At 47.0% G+C, this 18,957-nt stretch overlaps 2 protein-coding genes across 7 annotated transcripts in view; one reads left to right on the top strand and one right to left on the bottom strand.

Moving 5' to 3' along the window:
• Positions 1–4,308, top strand: part of Mfsd13a (major facilitator superfamily domain containing 13A) — a 36,065-nt gene extending 31,757 nt beyond the window's left edge. For all 6 annotated transcript variants that reach the window (XM_069994607.1, XM_069994589.1, XM_069994580.1 and 3 more), the window contains one exon: positions 1,832–4,308. In XM_069994607.1, the coding sequence (XP_069850708.1) occupies positions 1,832–2,094 (263 nt within the window). In that variant the 3' untranslated portion in view covers positions 2,095–4,308. The remainder of the gene's footprint in view (positions 1–1,831) is intronic.
• Positions 4,309–4,910: 602 nt separating this feature from the next.
• Positions 4,911–18,395, bottom strand: Actr1a (actin related protein 1A). Its single transcript, XM_069994547.1, has 11 exons — positions 18,271–18,395; positions 13,482–13,546; positions 12,717–12,792; positions 11,874–11,999; positions 11,070–11,194; positions 9,126–9,342; positions 8,428–8,520; positions 7,754–7,928; positions 7,580–7,641; positions 6,769–6,809; positions 4,911–6,613 (listed from the first exon to the last, which is right to left on the bottom strand). The coding sequence occupies exons 1-11, from the start codon at positions 18,316–18,318 to the stop codon at positions 6,511–6,513; spliced, it is 1,131 nt and encodes a 376-aa protein (XP_069850648.1). The 5' UTR covers positions 18,319–18,395; the 3' UTR covers positions 4,911–6,510.
• Between the last annotated feature and the right edge of the window lie 562 nt (positions 18,396–18,957).

Raw genomic sequence — 18,957 nt, 5'->3', positions numbered from 1 at the left:
TCAGACTCCTCTATTTTTCATTCATTCAGTCAACTGGTTTGGAAGAGTTTCTGTGTGTGGACTCTGCTCAAGGTGCTGGGAGGTAAAAGCAAAGAGGACAGACCAGTGGGTAGAGCTCAAGGTCAGTAGTAATATGTCAGTAGTAATATAGTGAGTGCTGTGGTATCATAGAGGGAGCTATGAGATGGTGTCATTAAGAAGCCATTTAGGGCCTGGAAAGGTGGCTCGGTGGTAGAGTGCTTGCCTTGCATGCATGAGGCCCTGGGTTCAATTCCTCAGCACCATAGAAACAGAAAAAAACAGTAGTGGCACTGTAGCTCAAATGATAGTGCTCTCGCCTTGAGCTGAAGAGCTGAGGGACAGCGCCCAGGCCCAGAGTTCAAGTCCTACGACCGACAAAAAAAAAAAAAATACTAAGAGAAGGCTTCACTGAGGAGATGACCCTCAGGTTGAGTGTTGATTTGGTCTGGAAGAGATCTCAGCAATTCACAGGCAATGACCAAGACTCCAGGTATCTGGAGGTTCCAAGATGAGGCTGGGAAAATGAGGGCTTTGTAAAACAGCAGTGTTCTGAGCCGGGAGCCAGTGGCTCACGCGTGTAATCCTAGCTACTCAAGAGGCTGAGATCTGAGGATCAGGGTTCAAAGCCAGCCCAGGCTGGAAAAGTCCATGAGACTCTTATCTCCAATAAACCACTCAGAAAACTGGAAGTAGTGCTGTGGCTCAAGTGGTAGAACGCTCGCCTTGAGCTGAAGAGCTGAGGGACAGAGCCTAGGCCCAGAGTTCAGGCCCCACAACTGACCAAAAAAAGAAAAAAAACGAGAAAGAAAGGAAGAAAGGAAAAAAAAAAAGAACATAGCAGTGTCTGGATCTTATTTTTGCTTCTCAGGGAAGCTGTTGGAAGCGATGCGGTCTGTTTGATCTTTTGAAAAGTTCTGCCTGCTCTGTGCAGTATAGATTGTGGGAGGCCAGGTTAGGAAGCTGGGAGCTGTGGCAGAAGTCATGGAGGCTTAGATCAGGTTAGTGGCAGGCAGGATGTATTTTAGAGTTGAGGAGAGACGAAGGGTCGGGTGCTGAGGAACTAAAGCAGAGGTTTTAGCCTGAGTTACTGAGTGGATGGTGGTATCATTCGCAAGGGAAAAATGGGGGGGGGGGGAGTAGGTTTAGGACAGGCATCAAGAGATGTAGTTATCTGTAATTCCAGCTATTCAGAGGCAAGAGCACTGCCAGGTTGAGGTTAAATATTTGTTTTGTTGTAGCCGGGTGCTGGTGGCTCAAGCCCATAATCAATCCTAGCTACTCAGGAGGCTGAGATCTGAGGATTGAAGTTTGGAGCCAGCCTGTGTAGGAAAGTCTGTGAGACTCTTTATTTCCAATTAACCACCAGAAATCTGGAAGTGGAGCTGTGGTTCAAGTGGTAGGGTGCCAGCCTTGAGCAAAAGGGACAGTGCCCAGGCCCTGTGTTCAAGCCTCAGGACTAGCACAAAAAAAGAAAAAAAGAAAAGAAAGAAAAAGTTGTGGTTTGGGACATATACATGACATTCGAGATGTTAGCTTTAGAAGGGAAACTGGACTGACCTTGTTCTTTTCTGTGCAACCCCCCCCCCCTTTCCTTTTTGCCAGTCCTGGGGCTTAAACTCAGGGCCTGGACACTGTCCCTGGGCTTCTTTTGCTCAAGGCTAGCACTCTATCACTTGAGCCATAGCAGTACTGCTGACTCTTTCTGTTTATGTGGTACTGAGGAATTGAATTTAGGGCTTCATGCATGCTAAGCAAGCACTCTACCACTAAGCCACATTCCCATTCCCTTTTCTGTGCCCTTCTGCTCTAGGTCACGACCTTTTCCAGCAGCCTCCAATGACTCCTGTGGGGAGTGTCCAGCCTTGGCCAGAGCTGCCAGCCCCAGCCCCAGCACAGGCGCCAACCCTGCGTCAGGGCTGTTTCTACCTGCTAGTGCTGGTGCCGATCATCTGTGCACTGCTGCAGCTTTTCACGTGGTCCCAGTTCACACTGCATGGCAGACGCCTGTATATGGTCAAGGCCCAGCGCCAGAATCTGATGCAGATCCAAACTCTGGACATTAAGACAGTGTGAGTTCTGCAAGGCCACTCTGCTGAGCTCATAGCTTCAATACTGGGCAGGGACCACTCTTGCCAGGCAGCATCCTAGTCCTTTGTCTTCTTTGGGTACAGCTTGTAAGACAGACAGTGGGTGGGAGCTAGTAAGGCTGAGCCAGAAGTGTCCCCATGACCTGTCCCCCTTTAGCTGCCTGGCTCAGCTTGGGTAGGGCGGGGACATATGTGCTCAGGGACCTGCTTCTCTGTGGGGCAGGAGGAAAGATGGCCTGGATGGGTTGTGTGGTATTCTGCAGTCTGCCCACTGCCCACTGGAGGCCCAGCCCACTGCCTGGCTGATATGAGCCACTCTGATGGGCTCAGGAACTACTTTTGATACTGTGACTATTCCTTTCTGCTCAGTCAGGGGTGCTGACTTAAGTGCCACCTGCCCCCACCTTCCACCTTTCTAGGGGTTTCTCAAGGGTTCTCTGCTACAGCTGTGCTGTAACGTATCTCTTTCCTTTGGCTCCCAACTCCCACCAGGTTTCTGAACTCTAGAGGCTCAATTCATTACAGATTGATTAAAACCACTCATTCCTGTTCCTCAGGGCTCTGCTGTGTGTGTAGATGTGGAAGGAGAGGTAGGTTGGTGGGGCTGAGCATTTTCCTTCAGTGGTGCCACCTGCAGACTTGGAGGTGCCAGGACAAGGATGCAGAGTGCTAGCTGTATGGACACTGGGGCCAAAGTGACAAAGGCCTGAGCCAGCTACCTAATGCACCCCCCATATACCACTGCTTCACATGGCCTTCAGAGAAGGTCTCTACTAAGCCAGAGCCTGTCAGCCCAGGAACTATCCTAGATGTTTCAAAAAGTGTCTACCTCCCAAGATTCTGATGTAATTGAGCTGGGTTATCCTTTTTTTTTTTTTTTTTTGGTCTTGGGGCCTGAACTCAGGTCCTGTGCATTGTCTGAGCTCTTTTTCGCTCAGGACTATTGTTCTACCACTTTGAGCCACAGTTTCACTTCTGGTTTTCTGGTGATTAATGGGAGGTAAGAATCTCAGGGACTTTCCTGCCCTAGCCCTCACTAGTGTGAGCCACTAGTGCCAGGCAGATTGGAAACCAGTCATGTCAGTGTCCCAACCTTGGCACTAGATATTGGGGGATGGGTAATTCTTTTGTGGCTGTTTAGCAGCTTCTATCAACTAGATGCTAGCAGTACCCCTGTCACGATAACCAAACATATCCAGACACTGCTACTTGTGTTGTGGGGGCAAAATGACCCACTATTTTGGCTGGTGCTTCTAAGGGTTTGCAGGTTCTAGGGCTGTATAGCCTGAGCATACAGCCTAGCTAACAGCCACATCTTCACATGGCCACAGTGTATCCTCTGTGAGATGATCACAGAAACACCTATACGTTGTAAGTTTTGGGGGGAGATTAAATATTTGCACTAGGCAAGATCCCCCCAGGTGTGGATTTAAAAAGGAAGAAGCTGGGCGCTGGTGGCTCACACCTGTAATCCTAGCTACTCAGGAGGCTGAGATCTGAGGATTGAGGTTCAAAGCCAGCCTGGGCAGGAAAGTCCTTGAGACTCTTATCTCCAATAAACCACCAGAAAACTATAAGTGGTGTTATGGCTCAATTGGTGGAGCACTAGCCTTGAGTTGAAGAGCTGAGGGACAGTGCCCAGGCCTAGAGTTCAAGTCCCATGACCAGCCGAAAATAAAAAAATAAAGGGAGAAATGCTTAACCAGGATAGCAGTGTGCAAGTTCCCAATCATCTACACATGGAAATTTCCATAACCTGGGACTTCAGGGATGTCAAGAACTGCTCCTGTCATTTGGAATTCAGTCTCACTGTTGGGCTTGAGTGTGTAGTTTTTTTGGTTTTGTCGTGTCAGTACTAGGGCTTAAACTCAGAGCCTACGTGCTATCCTTTAGCTTTTTTGTTCAAGATTAGCCCTCTACCATTTGATCTATAGTTTTACTTTCTGTTAAATTTCTGGGATTGAGCAGGGTGCCAATGGCTCATGCCTGTAATCCTTCCTGCTCAGGAGGCTGAAATCTGAGGATTGCAGTTCAAAGCCAGACTGGGCAGGATAGTCTGTGAGACTCTTGTCTCCAATAAACTACTCAGAAAAAATGGAAGTGGCCCTGTGACTCGAAAGTGGTAAAGCTCTAGCCTTGAGTACAAAGAGGCTCAGGGACAATATTCAAGCCCCAAGTTCAAGCTCCAGGTCAGGCAAAAATCAATCAATCTCTGGAATTCATCTTCCCAGCTGCCTTTGAACCTTGATCCTCAGGTCTCAGCTTCCTGAGTAGCGAGGATTTTATATATTATATATATATATATATATATATATATATATATATATATATATATTTTTTTTTTTGGTGGGGGGGGTCCAGTCGTGGAGCCTGAACTCTTGGCCTGGGTGCTGTCCCTCAGCTCTTCAGCTCAAGGCTAGCGCTCTACCACATAAGCCACAGTGCCACTTCCAGCTTTTTTTTCTTTTTGCTTATGTGGTGCTGAGGAATCAAACCCAGAGCCTCATGCATGCAAGGCAAGTGCTCTACCACTGAGCCATCTTCCCAGTCCTAGTGAGGATTATAGACTTGTGCCACTGGTGCTTGGCAGACTCTCAATTCTAAAACCTGGACTTTGGTATGAATAGAATTTCCTCTTCAGGCACCCAATAGACTGGGGCTCAGGCTTCAGCCTGGCCAGGTCATGTTTGGCTGGTACAATGGTGCCTGATTAGAAGGCAGACCAGGCCTGGTCTCCATCTCAGTCACAGCCTGTGCTTCCTCCCTCTTTCCACTCAACACTGGTTACAGACAGAGGCCAGCTATGTCTATTGGAACAACTTTATTTAAGTACACTGGGCCCCACCAGGCAACGTGGTTTGTGCGAGGCTGTGCGAGGGACGGGCTTGGGCTAAGAGAAGGGAGGTGAGCTGGTTAAGCACACTGCAGTCCACAGGTCGCCACATCTCTTTCACACACACCTGCTTGGCCCACATGTGGCAGGGGCCTTTGGTCATAAGACGGCACGGGGTGGGGGAGAATACTGCCTGGAACCTGGGACTGGAGTGGGACTTGGTGTCACAGGTGAAGGTGCCAGTGAAGACAGGCTTGCTCCAGCTTTGCATCATCTGCGCTGAAGGCTCTTAGATAGTGGCTAGGAGCCAAGGCCTGAGTCCACTGGCTCCTGGCACTTTGGTCTGGACCCTTTCCTCCCTTTCTAAACAGGTCCAAAGTCAGGAGTGGCACATGATCAACCCAGAGGGGACCTCTCTGCCTCTTGAACCTAGTCCTGGTCAGCTAGAATGGCAGAAGGCAACTTGGTCAATGGCAGCTTTCTCTAGTTCTAAATTCTCACATCTCTCCCTTGCAAAGGGGCCGCTGCCAAATAATGATACAACTTCCTGTTTCTAGCAACCAGCCTGTTAGTTCCAGGGCAGTGAGCAGGTGGAGGAGGGAGAACAAAAGAGGTTGGTGGGGTGCCCTTGAGTGTTATAACCTCCAATCTCAAAGGGCCCCAAGGCCTATGGATACTGTCAGTTCACCGTCAGCAGGGAGTGGTGGGCCCTGGGTGCTACACTAAGCCTAGGTGATGTAAACATCAGTATGAGCAGGGTGACTGGTTGGTAGGAGGCAGTGCACCCCCTTCCCTCCTGCAGTCTGCTTACTGAAAAAACACTTCAATAAATAAAACTGTTAAGATGGCATTGCAACAAGGACGGATGAGAAGCAAGGAACAAGAACTAGAGCCAATAGGCCCCTTAAACTTTCCCAAGACCCCTCGGATGAGACTGGCACTTAAGAGCATCAAGTCTGCAGCCAATCAGACTCCCGCTGTCTTCAAATGCCTAGTGTGGTCCTGGCCCCCAGGGATATATGAAAGCATCCTGCATTCTCCTGACCCAAGTGTCTGTACCCAGTGCTGAGTGATTTCCCAGCCGCCGAAACCCAAACTAGAACACAACCAGTCAGAACTTAATCCCAGCCCCAGTCCTCAGTCCATGATCCAGAGGCATGGAGAGCATAATGCTGAGCAAGGGGAGGCGGCACTGCTTCAGGCCTCAGGACACCCTGGGGGCAGGGGTGGGTTGGGGCCAGCCCAGCCTAGCATGGGCAGCAGCAAGTCTCCCTCTGGTGGTAGCCGCAGTCTCACACAGCCAGCCAAAGGCCCAGTTGAGGAAGGAGTGGGGTCCCTGACAGGCCAGGTAGTGGTCAACCCCAGGCCTGAGGCCATCGCCATCATGGGTAGTTCATTGTCCTTTCTGGGCCCGAGGATCCCTGGGCCACACGGCACTCACGTATGTTCACACACTCGAACCCACACACGCACTCACACACAGGCAGTTCCTCGCAAACACTCCGACTCAAGAAAGCGAGTTTTAACGTGGAGTTAACTTCAGAGAGAGGTGAAGATGATGTCTCAACATTAGAAGGTTTTCCTATGGATGGATCGGGCACCATCTTCTTCATACTCCTTCTTGGAGACCCACATCTTCTTAAAGGTGTCCAGGGAGGCAAGGATAGAGCCCCTGGAGTGGAGAGAAGCCAAAGGAGCAGTGAGAGTGAAACCCTGGAGCCAGCCAGCTCCCTGAGGGCGGAAATCTTTCTTGAAAGGGACCGGGTGGACAGAGGGAGGAGTAAGTCATGCTTTTGCTTCCACTCTTATCCCAGACACACTACTTACCCAATCCATGTAGAGTACAGTCTCTCCTGGGGTGCGGATATCTGCAGAGGCAGGTGCAAAGAGGAGCCTGAGACCTCTAGCTCCCTCTCTTTGCCCTCTAACACTGTCTCACTGACGAGGGGATAGGTGCTTCTAGACCTGTGGTGGGTCTGTGGCCAGCCTGACACTCAATGGGAAAGCAGATCCACAGCAGGAACTGCGCTCCCTCATTTGGGGTCCCCCCTGCTCCATGGGTAGTCAGCTCCCTTCAGTACATACTGAAACAGCAGATACTGTTGCAGGGAGCCACTTGGGCTTAGCCACAGTGAAATCAATCTCTTGTCAATTTCACATTTTTCAGAAGGACCACAGCAGGACACTAGCCTAGTGTCCTGCTACATCAGCTACTGGGTCTGTCTTTTGAGTAAAGACGGAGAATGAGAATAGGCCCTCTGTTGGAAAGACCTGGATGTCAGGGTCAGGATGTATGCTTGGAGTCACCTTGTGTTGCCTCAAGAGCCTGGCTGCCAGCACAGCATGGGCAGGGGCTGGGAAGGTGGCTCAGTGGTGGAGTGCTTGCCTAGCATGCATGAAGCCCTGGGTTCCATTCCTCAGTACCACATAAAGAGAAAAAGCCAGAAGTGGTACTGTGGCTAGAGCACTAACCTTGAGCACAGATAGGCTCAGAGACAGAGCTCAGGCCCTGAGTTCAAGCCCCAGGACTGGCAAAAAAGAAAAAAGAAAAGCATGGGCAGAGATGAAGGGGGCCTCCCAGGCACTTCAGGTCCTTTAAAAGCCCAATTCAACCCAGTACACCCCAGCATGCTCCTACCCTGATCTTCACGTCTTTTGGAGCTAGTTTCTTCACTTCACTCAGTAGTCTGTCTCCAAAACCTGAAGGAGCAGAAAAGAAGACTCTTGAGTCTTTGGGTTTCTGAGCCCAGCAGGACTCAGGATCCTTCCTGGACAAGGGCCCTGGGCAAAGGCCCTAAGACCAAAGACCAACCTTTGAACAGGGTAGAGCCCCCAGAAAGGACAATGTTGGAGAAAAGTGTGCGCCGCAGGTCCATGTCAGACTTCTGGATGGCAAATACCAGAACCTCGTGGATACCTTCACTTTCCTCACCAATCAGGTCTGGCCTGAACAGTAGCTCAGGAGCTCGGAATCGGGAGGGACCAATCTGCAGGGTGAAGGAATAGCTTAAAACATTGGGGCTGGGGGAGGGAACAAAAGAGGCCTTTATGACTCCTCCTTAGGAACAACTTGGCTAAGAGGGCTAGGTTCAAGACAGATCCTATAATATTAAGGACCTTGAATAGAAGGAAGGAGTTCCTGGTAACAAATAAAGCTTCTGAGAAATTAAGAGGGGAAGATCCTACATTTACTCTTCACTCTGTTCTTCTGGCCATTCACTCATGGAAACTTCTTGTCCATGGGAGTTCCAGGGAGCAGCAACTTCTCTGTACTGTGCCCAGGAGTGGTTAAAGACGGTACTAATCATCCCACTTCCCAATTCACCTTGACCTAGGAAAATTCCTTTGGAGCTGCTGCTTTTCTGCATAGAGGGACAGAATCACTTCTTCCTTGTACAGGAGGTCCCTAGCATCAGGCCCTCATGGGGAGTTTGGGCCCAGAGTTTTTGTGGATCTGCAAGGAAAAAGAAGAGGTCCAGCCCCTACCTCAATGGTGCTGCCATCAGGCAGGTAGTATTGGGCCTTCTCAGTCTCTAGTGTTTCATCCTTCTGAGGGTTTATGGACAGGTAGCAGGCTCTCTGCAGAACCAAAAACAACAGTCAGACTGATAGGAATACACCCAGTCAAAGTTCCCTGAAATATGCTGGGACAGAAATCTGCCCATTCATAGAGACTGTTCAAAGGTTTTTAAAGCTCTGTCTGTTTTGTGTTAGGTGGTGCTTAGGATGTGAATTCTTACCTTTTTCAGTCTTCATGGTAGGCAAGCTTGAAAGCATCGTTCTCAGACTCCTAAGTGTGAGACTACAATCTTACAATTATCCTAGTCCCAGGCCTTCAAATCATTCTTCTACCTTTGGTTCTAGGTTTCTATTACTAGCTGAAAACTCTCCTTCCAACCATAGGTGGCAGGAGGGTCCTATGTATTACTTAAAAAGAATGCATCCTGACTTCTCCATGCATATCAAAGAACCTATCACTCAGTTTAGGAGTGGAAGGAGTTCCCTTTCCCCCCACAAGATGGTAGCATTCAGAAAGAATCTGTCAGTGGGAGAGGCCCATGTGGTCACAGAGCTGCCAGGTTTGCTGGGGAGAAAAGAGCATGACTCAGGATACTCAAATAGGAGTTTCACCCATCTCATTAACATTCTCCACCCCCACTCTTAGGCCCATGGGAAACACTTACTTCTTTTATGGCCTTGACAATCTCAAATTCAGAGGATGAGTGGAAATCATAGCCCTCCTTACGCAGGTAGAGGCGGAGGAAGCGAGAGACATCTCGGCCAGCGATGTCAATGCGCATGATGGAATGAGGCATGGCAAAGCCCTCGTAAATAGGCACTGCATGGGTGACGCCATCCCCAGAATCCAGCACAACACCTGTGGTCCTGCCTGTAGCGTAACTGAAGCAAAGGCACAAACCATCACCAATCCTTGCCTCCTCAGACTAGGTTAACTTAATTTTATTTTTTTGTCAGAAGATTATTATTTTTTATTAGCATACACTGATACTACAAGGGGTTTCATTGTGACAACACAGATGTATTTTATGTACTTTGAGCAACTTCAGCTCCTCTTCTATACTCCCTAGATACCTTTTCTCCTCTCTTTTCCCCCCTTTACAAACAGTGCTTGGTGGGAGAAACCCACTTTTTTTTAGTACCAGTCCTGGGAATTGAACTTAGGGTCTGGGTATTGAGCTTCTTTGCTCAGGCTAGTGCTCTACCAGTTGAACTACAGTTCCACTTATGGCTTTTTGGTGGTTAATTGGAGATAAGCGTCTCATGGACTTTCCTGCCTGGGCTGGCTTCAAACTTCGATCCTAAGATTTCAGTCTCCATGAGTAGCTAGGATTATAGGCTTGAGACACCAGCACCTGGCTGAAACCCACTTCTTAAAGCTTAATGTCAGCTGAACTAATGCTTGGTCCTGCCTTTCTCCTGGCCCTTCCAATGGGCTGATACTGCAAATATTTACCAAAGGAGCTGAGCTTCTCCAAGGTCCCTTCCTAACTCCCTGAAGAGTAGTAAGCTTTTCAGTCTCAGATTATTGCCCTGGAACCTGGCTTAAAGGGCCGTTTTAACTCTGGACAAGAGGAAAAAAACTAAATGCCAAGAGAGAAAGTGAGTAAAGGAGGAAAAGACTTTTTTTTTTTTTTTTTAAACTTAACTAGCTTTTTCACCTTACATGGTCTTCTATGTGTAGTTTCTTCTGTTTTGGTAGAGGTAAGGGTCGAGATATATGGATTTCTGTGATATGAGGGCAAAACCCCAGTTATATTTTCTTTTTTGGTACTAGGGACTGAACCCAGGACATTGCACTTGCAGCCCCTGAGCTGTTCAATAAATAGTGATGGACACTGCCTCAGTGTTGGGAGGATAACAGGGACTGGAGCAGACTGTGGTGAAATCAGTTCAACTAACATTTAAGACTTCTGCTATGGCAGCTCTTCCAGCTCTGGCTGATTTTTTGCCCTGTAAGAATACAGGCCCAGAAGTACCAGACTTCCCTGTCCCCCATATCCCCGAGGCTGTAAATTTGAGTTTGGATATGAAATTTCCTAATCTTTCTATTTTTTGTTTGTAGTGCTAGAAGGTAGAACCCAAGGACTCAAGCATGCTGGGAAAGTATTACACCCCTGAGCTACATTCCTGGCCCATAAATGTTTATTTAAATGCTACCTCGCAATGTAATTTGTTGTCTTAAGCACCTTGTTTAATGGTGTCAAACACATCCTGTACACTGATGCAAGTCATTTGTGTACTAATCTTCCAGAGCAGATTTGAGACAGGGTAGGAAATGGGACAGGAATGATAGGCTGTGAAGACAAGAACTGTGGTAGTTTGTACCATGACTATATCATCAACCTAGCAGAGCACCTGGAGCTTAGCACTAAATAAATACTTGAACACATTAAGTGGCCTTGTCAGGCGAGGCAGAGAGGCTTGGGTGCCAAACCTGCTCAGAAGTCTGAGTGTCCAGTTTCTTTCCCACTAGCTTTAACACTTTCTAGCTAGAGGTGGGTGGGCTTAAGTTACTCAGAACCAGTTTTGGTGAGACAGTCTCAATGGGGCCAAGAGACTGCTTTCCCACAGAAAGCCCAGGGGAAACCAGCCAAGATGCAACTTACAGGCTAAGCACAGCTTGCATGGAGATGAAAAGAGCTGGCACATTGAAGGTCTCGAAGAACACTTCGGCAGCTCGTTCTCGGTTTTTTCTTGGATTTAGAGGCGCCTCAGTCAGGAGCACAGGATGCTGGTGAAAGGAGCCCAGTGGGCAGTCAGGGTGAGCCCAGGGCGAAAGCCCTTCCTATAACTGCTTAAGAGCCCGGGGAGCTTTGTCAACTTCCCTCCAAAAAAAGGGAAACCAAGCCCTGCCCACGTTGTTGTTTTTTCAACTTTGAAAATTCATATCCCATTGAAGTCCCATTGTGTCCTCAGCCCCACCCTCTGCCTCCCCTTCTTATCCTCTAAGATTCTTCGGTAGGCCCCTACACCCCTACATCTGCCATTGATTGTGAGAACGCTTTGTTAAATTCTAAATTGTTAGGCTTAAAAAATAGTTTTAAAAACGTTTTCAAAATAGAAAACTTCCTTTAATATTGAAAAGCCTTTAAAACTTGGATAGATTCCTTTCCTTGAATGTTAGTAAACATAGGTTCTGAATTCTGGAAGACATGGCTGTGAATCCTATCTCTAACACCTTATTCACTGGGTGATCATGGAAATACTATTTCCCCTTTCTGAACTTCTGTTTCCTTGTTTGTAATATGGATTTTATACTATCTACATCTTGCAGGAATGGTGTGAGAGTAAATTGCCTAGCATGTAGCAAGTCTCCTAATGCTCTTGGCAGGGATCATCATCTTCCTCATCTCGGGAAGAGGTCCTCAGCTATCTATAGCACACAAGGAACCTATATACAGGACTCTTACCTCTTCTGAGAAAGTCTGCAGCTGGTCCTTTGAATAAACATACTGCCAGATTCGTTCCATGTCATTCCAGTCCTTGACAATCCCATGCTCCATGGGGTAGCGAATGGACAGCAGCCCCCGGTGCTCCTGTAGGCAACGGGCAAACTTGCAGCAGCAGTTAGACTCTGCCTGGGACCCTACTCTCCCAGGCCAAAGTTGTGCAAGCCAAATCACTTCCAAAAGAGTTTCCTCAGATATCCCACAGCCCTCCTCCAAGTTGAGGGAGACTACCCATTCTCCAAGCTTCTTGTATTCTACAAACTGCCCTGGCTGCCCAAGCAGCTGCAAATTAGAGAGCTTTAGCATTTTCCTAACTTTCCAATGCAAGAGGTAAGAGGTTGACTCCTCACTGCCTGGTTTCAGGACCAAATCTCCTACCTTCAACCTGTGGCCTCAGCACTTGGAGCCAAAGTCGGCAATAATGATTCTGTTGTTCTGCTTCCTAGGGCTGCCTGGGGGCTCTGCCAGAATAACGCTAATTAACTCTCACGTAAGGCATACCAGCCAGGATCTCCTCTCTAAGTCTCTTTTGCCAAAAACATAACCAAGGTAAGTTGATCACTGGCAAGGCAATGATAAAATACACAAGAAGCATTTCTAGTTCCTAAAAAGAGGTTCTAGACATTTCTTCTCCAAGTCCAGAGGCTGCTCCTGGGAGAAATAAGTCCAAGAGAGGACTAAAGGAGGGATTTTAGGAGAAAACTGCTCCTTTAACTCATGGCTATGTCCATAGGACACTTCCTATATGATGAATAATGAAAATCCTCTGCTGGCTTGGGGCTGCTCTGTAGATCTATGAATTACCTCAGCTTTGGGGCCAATGAAGATGTCACCTTCAAGGGCTCCTGCCATGACACGAACATGCTTGGGTCTGCCCACACTAGAAAAGACAGCAGGGAAGAACATTGCATTTCAGGCAGACATAGAAAGAATATATGTATACCTATACTCCAAATCTACTGTGCCATACCTCTGACTAATGAGGGTACAGTCAATTTTTTTTTTTTTTTTTTTTGCTGGTCCTGGGGCTTGGACTCTGGGCCAGGGCACTGTCTCAGAGCTTCTTTGGCTCAAAACTAACACACTACAGCATCACTTTTGGCTTTTTCTGAGTAGTTTATTGGAAATAAGATTCTCATGGACTTTTCTGCCTGGGCTGGCTTTGAACCATAATCCTCGGATCTCAACCTCCTGAGTAGCTAGGATTACAGGTGTGAGCCACCAGTGTCCAGTTACAGTTGACTTTGATTTTCTTCTACTTCTATATTTGAATATTGTTATATTTATATTATTTTATCAATTATTAAAACAAAATTTAGAAGATTCTGTATTTCTAGTTCTTTTCTTTCCATAACATGTGTAATCCAAAAGAGATGGAAATAAGAATTTCTAATTAAAGGTGGGCACTGGTGGCAAAGGAAGCTTTCTTTATTCCAAACCTAACTCATGTCTCTTGCTTGTGGTTGCTCTGAGTATCACAGTTGACCTGGGAGTTCCTCCTCCTACAAGAGAAGGCTCCATGATAAAGCTGACAAGACTCCCAACGTCTTAAGTTATGGAATGACTTACTAGTTTGGAAAGCAGTATTTGGGGATCTGATCACCAGCAAAACCAGCCTTAATCACACCGGATCCCTGAGGAGAGAGAGAAGTCAGAACTATCACTAAACCACCCAGATTATATGGTTCCATTTTCATTAGAAAGACAGCTAGGCACAGTGCAATCCTAGCTATTTGTAGGGTGGACATAGGACCACCGAGGTGAGAGGCCATGAGACCTCAATGAAAAGAGCTGGGCATGGTAGTGCCTGTCATCCCAGCTATGTGGGAAGGTGGACTGACGTCTAGACTGGAAGATCCTACCTGAAAATATGTAAAGAAGAGAGAGAGAGACCTCATATTTACATGAAATAATGCATTTGCATGAGCCTAGAGAAAGCTGGATACATATGCAAGGAGGGATAAGGAACACGTCCTCTGCACAGTTTACATGTTATTGTATGACTTTTGTGTAAGCTTTTGCTTTTTGGCATTGAACATATTTTACTCTGGGAATGAAAAATAACATTAATAAAGGGAAGAGAAAAAGAAACCTAAGAAGTGGCAATGCCTAGAAACATGAAAACATCTGAGATAAGGGAGATGGGAAATGCGATTCTCTCTGTTCTCCCAGCATGGGATGCTTTCAACCTACTTTCCCTGCTCAGGCCTGAACTCTCCTTGTTTCCAGGATGCTACAGCAGACCCACCAAAGGACAGTTAAGCTGTAGCTAACTCTGCTGGAACACAAACTATATGGTTTTTATCATAGAAGCAGAGCATTATGTTTTGTGAGGTTTGTTGTTTTGTTTTTTTACTACTTTGTTTTATTCCTTAGATTACTGATGGGAAAGAGCTGAGAAGCCTAAAGCATTGTCTAAACAGAGATGAGGCCTACAATCCCACTACTCTGATATACTTCGTATATTGGATGGGATAAGAATCTTTTTTTTTTTTCCCAATCAGTAGCTCTGGTGCCTTCCATGGACAACTTATGTTAGCATTGGTTTTAGGCAGGCACCACCCTGTATAGGCTGCACATTGCTTGCAGATAAACCCTGTTGTCTTCCCTACTAACTTCTACCACCACACCTGATTACCCTCATCCTTCCAACCGTGGTCTGCAGTTGCTTGTGTAACTACCATCAGCCTTTCCCCCTTCCTAACCATTTCTCCTAGGGCAGAATGTAATACTTCACCAGATCCCACATGGCAAGCAGTGAATACATTTGGCTAAGCAGCCAAAACTATCTTTGCATCAAAGGCTTCCCAGCACACTCTTGGCTCCCTCTCTGACAGACTGGCTATCCTGGTACCTGCCCCTGGCAAAACAGGATAGGGTGGGTGGGGTGAGAAGTGCCTGAAGGACGGGCAAAGCAGTATGAAGAGAGCAAGACCAGCCAGTTCTCTAAGGGAGCAGGCAGAGAGAAAACAGGAGACAATGTGAAAACTCATGGCTTGGAGAGTACACCTAAAGGCCTGGAAGGGTACAGCTGTAAACTGACTAAAAAGACTGGGAAGAAGGAACATTCCTACTGCAAGCCCCAGGGCTCTGAGACCACAGCATGGACCAGAGGGAACAGCACTTTGCAAGAAAACTCTGGGAACTTAGCTTCCAATGATTGCTCATTGCTTTCACAGCTTGTGGCGATGCCAGTAGACTAATTGGATTTCCTGGCAGATATTGATGAGATCTGTTCTTCAGATCTGGATTTTTTTTGGGTTTTTTTGGTTGGTCATGGGGCTTGAACTCTGGGCCTGGGTGCTGTCCCTGTGCTCTTCAGCTCAAGGTGACCGCTCTACCTCTTGAGCCACAGGACCACTTCTGGTTTTCTAGTGGTTTATTGGAGATCAGAGTCTCATGGACTTTTCTGCACAGGCTGGCTTTGAACCTCGATCCTCAGATCTCAGCCTCCTGAGTAGCTAGGATTACAGGCGTAAGCCACCAGCGCCCAGCTTATGATCTGGATATTTTAAGAGATAATTTTCTAGGATGTTTGATTTTTAGTTTATTAGCAAAAGACTGAAGTCTGCGTAATAAGGTAGATTGAGATGTCAGATTCATTTATTCCCCTCTGTTCTTTGTAGCAAGAATATAACAGGCCCTGTTCAAATAAATATCATGTCATCTTCCTGAAGAACAATCCCCATTTGGAGTTGATTATTCTCTTACAATTCTCCCAGCTAATCACCATTATCAGTACGAGAACATAACAGGCATCTCCTTCTGCTTTCCATTAGAATTTATGGTTTCCATTTTTGTCTTTTTTCAGTCCAAGTTCCTTGGGGTCAGAGACTTCATACATCAGCAGTATCTCATATCTTCTGGGCACTCAATCGATAGATGCCGGCTGACTAGGGTTAAAATCAAATACAAATGCCTGGCAAAGGAAACCTAAAATATGGAATTTGAATGAATGGCTGGAACATCAGCAGCCTTAGGCAGAGGCGGTGTAGGAAAGGCAAACAGGGAGGGGAATGATGTACAAAAAGGAACAAGACCCAGCTTGATCCTCTGGCCCCCATTGAGGCTGCCAGGCCAGTAGCTAGAAGAACCAGAGAAAGGAGATGCCTGTCTGAGTTGCTCATTTCTGTTCGTCATACAGCAAGAGAATATAAAGGAATCACATCCTTTTTTGTAAACAATATTTACAACAGGAATTGTGTACCAGACAAATATGCTGCCACCTCTTTGGTATTCACTCTGGCAAAGCTAAGTAAACAAATGTCCTGTAGAGGCTTCTTGAACAGGTAGTAGTCTCATAAATATTTGATTTAGGAGGTGTCCTAAGTATGCTGCCAGCCATCACTGCCAATTATTATTCTGATGCAGGCAAACAAAAGTGACTTTTTTTTTTTTTTGCGTCCGGTCGTGGGGCCTGAACTCTGGGCTTGGGTGCTGTCCCTCAGCTCTTCAGCTCAAGGCTAGCTCTCTACCACTTGAGCCACAGTGCCACTTCCGGCTTTTTTCTTTCTCTTTCTTTTTTTTTTGGGGGGGGTCGGGTCGTGGGGCCTGAACTCTGGGCCTGGGCGCTGTCCCTCAGCTCTTCAAGCTCAAGGCTAGCACTCTACCACTTGAGCCACAGCGCCACTTCCGGCTTTTTTTTTTCTTTTTGCTTATGTGGTGCTGAGGAATGGATGCCAGGGCCTCAGGCATGCAAGGCAAGCGCTCTACCACTGAGCCACCTTCCCAGCCCCCGGCTTTTTTCTTTGTGTGGTGCTGAGTGACTTCTTCAGCACTGCTTTCCCAGTATCTTCTGGCTGTAGGCCTTGTGGCTTGGGCAAACTTTATCTTAAGCACTTTTGTTTTTGACACACGGAGAAAGAAGCTTGCTGTTTCCCATTTTACAATGGGAGGGCATTTTATAAGATGTGGGGCTACAGATTCTAGGACATGGGTTGTTAACTGTTTGGCCTCAAGATGTATTTTGTTAGGCACAGAAAGCAGTTAAAAACCTTATTGAGATAAAATTCAAATACCATATAATTTATGCATTTCAAGCATACAATTGAATGGCTGTTAGTCTATTCAGAGTTGTGTTCCCATCTAATTAGTAATTTTTTTTTTCTTCTTGAGACAAGATCTTGCTTTATAGCCCAGGCTGGCCACTAATTCATGATGAATTTTAGAACTTTCTCATCACAGCAAAAAGAGATTTTTGCCCATTATCAGTCATTCTTCATGCCCTGTACCCACTTTTCCAGTCATAAGCAACTACTACCCTACTTTCTGTCTTTGCATACCACCATGTGTTTTTAAAGTAACTGCCAACAGTTACAAACTGGAAATTGTATGTGAAATTTAGTATTTCTGACTTATCTTGACAAATCAGATCTAGCAACACTGGGCCTGCATTTCTGAGGGGGGAGACTGGATGGAAATGAGATGTTGTTGGACCTTTGGTCAGGATGCTCAATTCCATGCATCTTTCTAATTGGCCACCTTAGAAGAGATGTCTCGGGCTCTCTCTTCCACCCCTCTTTTTACTCTTTCCTTTTTTCTTTTTTGGTGCTGGTTCTGGGACTTAAACTCGGCCTGAGTGCTGTCCCTAAGTTTTTTTTTTTTTTTGCTTAAGACTAGCATTCTTAACCACTGACAACTAGGAAACCTTCTCCGCTTGCTTTGTCACTCTCCTTTTTTTCTTGACCTTTATTAACTATAAAATTACAGAAATCCTATGACCATTTCAAGGCACCAGATTCTCGGGCCGCGCCCAGTAACATTAAACTAAGCCGCTCCCCTCCGGCGTGCAGGGAAAGAAACTTGGCTGTTCTCCACCCCGCCCGTCTGCCCTCACCTTCGCTTCTCCTCTACCACACTGGGCTCCCCGAAACCAATCCCCTCAGCCCTAGTGGGCCGCCCCGCCCCCCAGACGGGAAAACACTATGGCGGCCGGAAGAACGACATGCACGCGAGCCAATAGTTGCAGAGTGCTGCCCTCATCCGGCAAGGCCCGGAGGCGGGACTGTCGACTAAGATGGACGGCCAAACAAGCCAATAGTGATGGGAAGCCAAGGAAGGCGAGTACCAGACTCTCGCAGAGCGGTTAGGGCCCCTCCATCCAAGGGCCCAAGGATCCTACTTAGAGTACGGTTCTAATCTTTGCCGTTCCCTGAGTTCTCCATCCCACGGCTTCTAGACGGTCACCCGCCTGCACACTATGAGTCGGGAAGGGACGAAGGCGGTGGCTGTTGAACCCGCCTGACAGGCCCACCCAGTGACAAAGAGCCGGCGGCTCAGACTGAAACCCAGGAAATGATCCTTTTGGGAAAGAGACTGTCTTTACAGTCTCTACAGAAATAGGAAAGATGTAACTCACGTTATCGATCACAACAGGCTGGTTGGCGATCACATCGTAGGACTCCATAGCAGAGGAATCTCTCCTTCCGAGGAAGGAACTGCCAGCCGGGTCCGATGCTAACGCCACTGAAACGCATGCGCAGTCTAGCCACCGGTACAGGACGTCCAGGGAGCGGCCCGACCTCACCACCAAAGAACTACAAACCCCAGCATGCCTTGCAACCCGGTTTACGCAAGCCTGCTCAGAATCGCGCTTGGTTTAAGAGGCTGCGTCGCATTTCCAATGTGCGGTGCCCTGGACTTCGTAGTCTCCCTAAATCAGAGTCGCAGATTTGTACTTCCTTCGAAGGGGATCGAAGTATATGCAGAAGTGTGGAATCTTCTCAAGTGTTTATGTGTTGTTGATTTTTGATTGGACAGTAATTCTTGGATATTTAAAATGGGTCTCGCCACTCCTTCATTTAAACAATATTAATTTGTTTGGGTCTAGAAGACATCAATAAAAATCTCCCAGATCTTCACGTTCTAACAGAAGGAAGATTTAACACACAAACGCACACACAGGGAATAACATACAATGAAAATAAATAATTTAGCCTTTCAATTTTCGTTATCATTTATTTTTTCCCAAGTTTCCTAAGCCGGTGTAAACTTTCAAATGGGAAAGCATTTGGAACTACTAGGTGTGTGTGTGTGTGTGAGTGAT

Source organism: Dipodomys merriami, unplaced genomic scaffold (assembly GCF_024711535.1).
Source record: "Dipodomys merriami isolate MVZ:Mamm:240054 unplaced genomic scaffold, mDipMer1.0.p SCAF_102, whole genome shotgun sequence".
In the NCBI taxonomy this organism is placed as follows: Eukaryota; Metazoa; Chordata; class Mammalia; order Rodentia; family Heteromyidae; genus Dipodomys; species Dipodomys merriami.
Note: the sequence above shows the minus strand (reverse complement) of the source record. Positions and strands in the feature narration are given on the sequence as shown.

Excerpts from the sequence above, each read along its gene's own strand:
- Actr1a (XM_069994547.1), bottom strand. The coding sequence starts at position 18,318 with ATGGAGTCCTACGATGTGATCGCCAACCAGCCTGTTGTGATCGATAAC. Across the intron at positions 8,521-9,125 it reads TTGTCAAGGCCATAAAAGAA|AGAGCCTGCTACCTGTCCAT; the intron begins GTAAGTGTTTCC and ends TTGGTTCTGCAG. Across the intron at positions 7,642-7,753 it reads GGGCTCTACCCTGTTCAAAG|GTTTTGGAGACAGACTACTG; the intron begins GTTGGTCTTTGG and ends CTGCTCCTTCAG.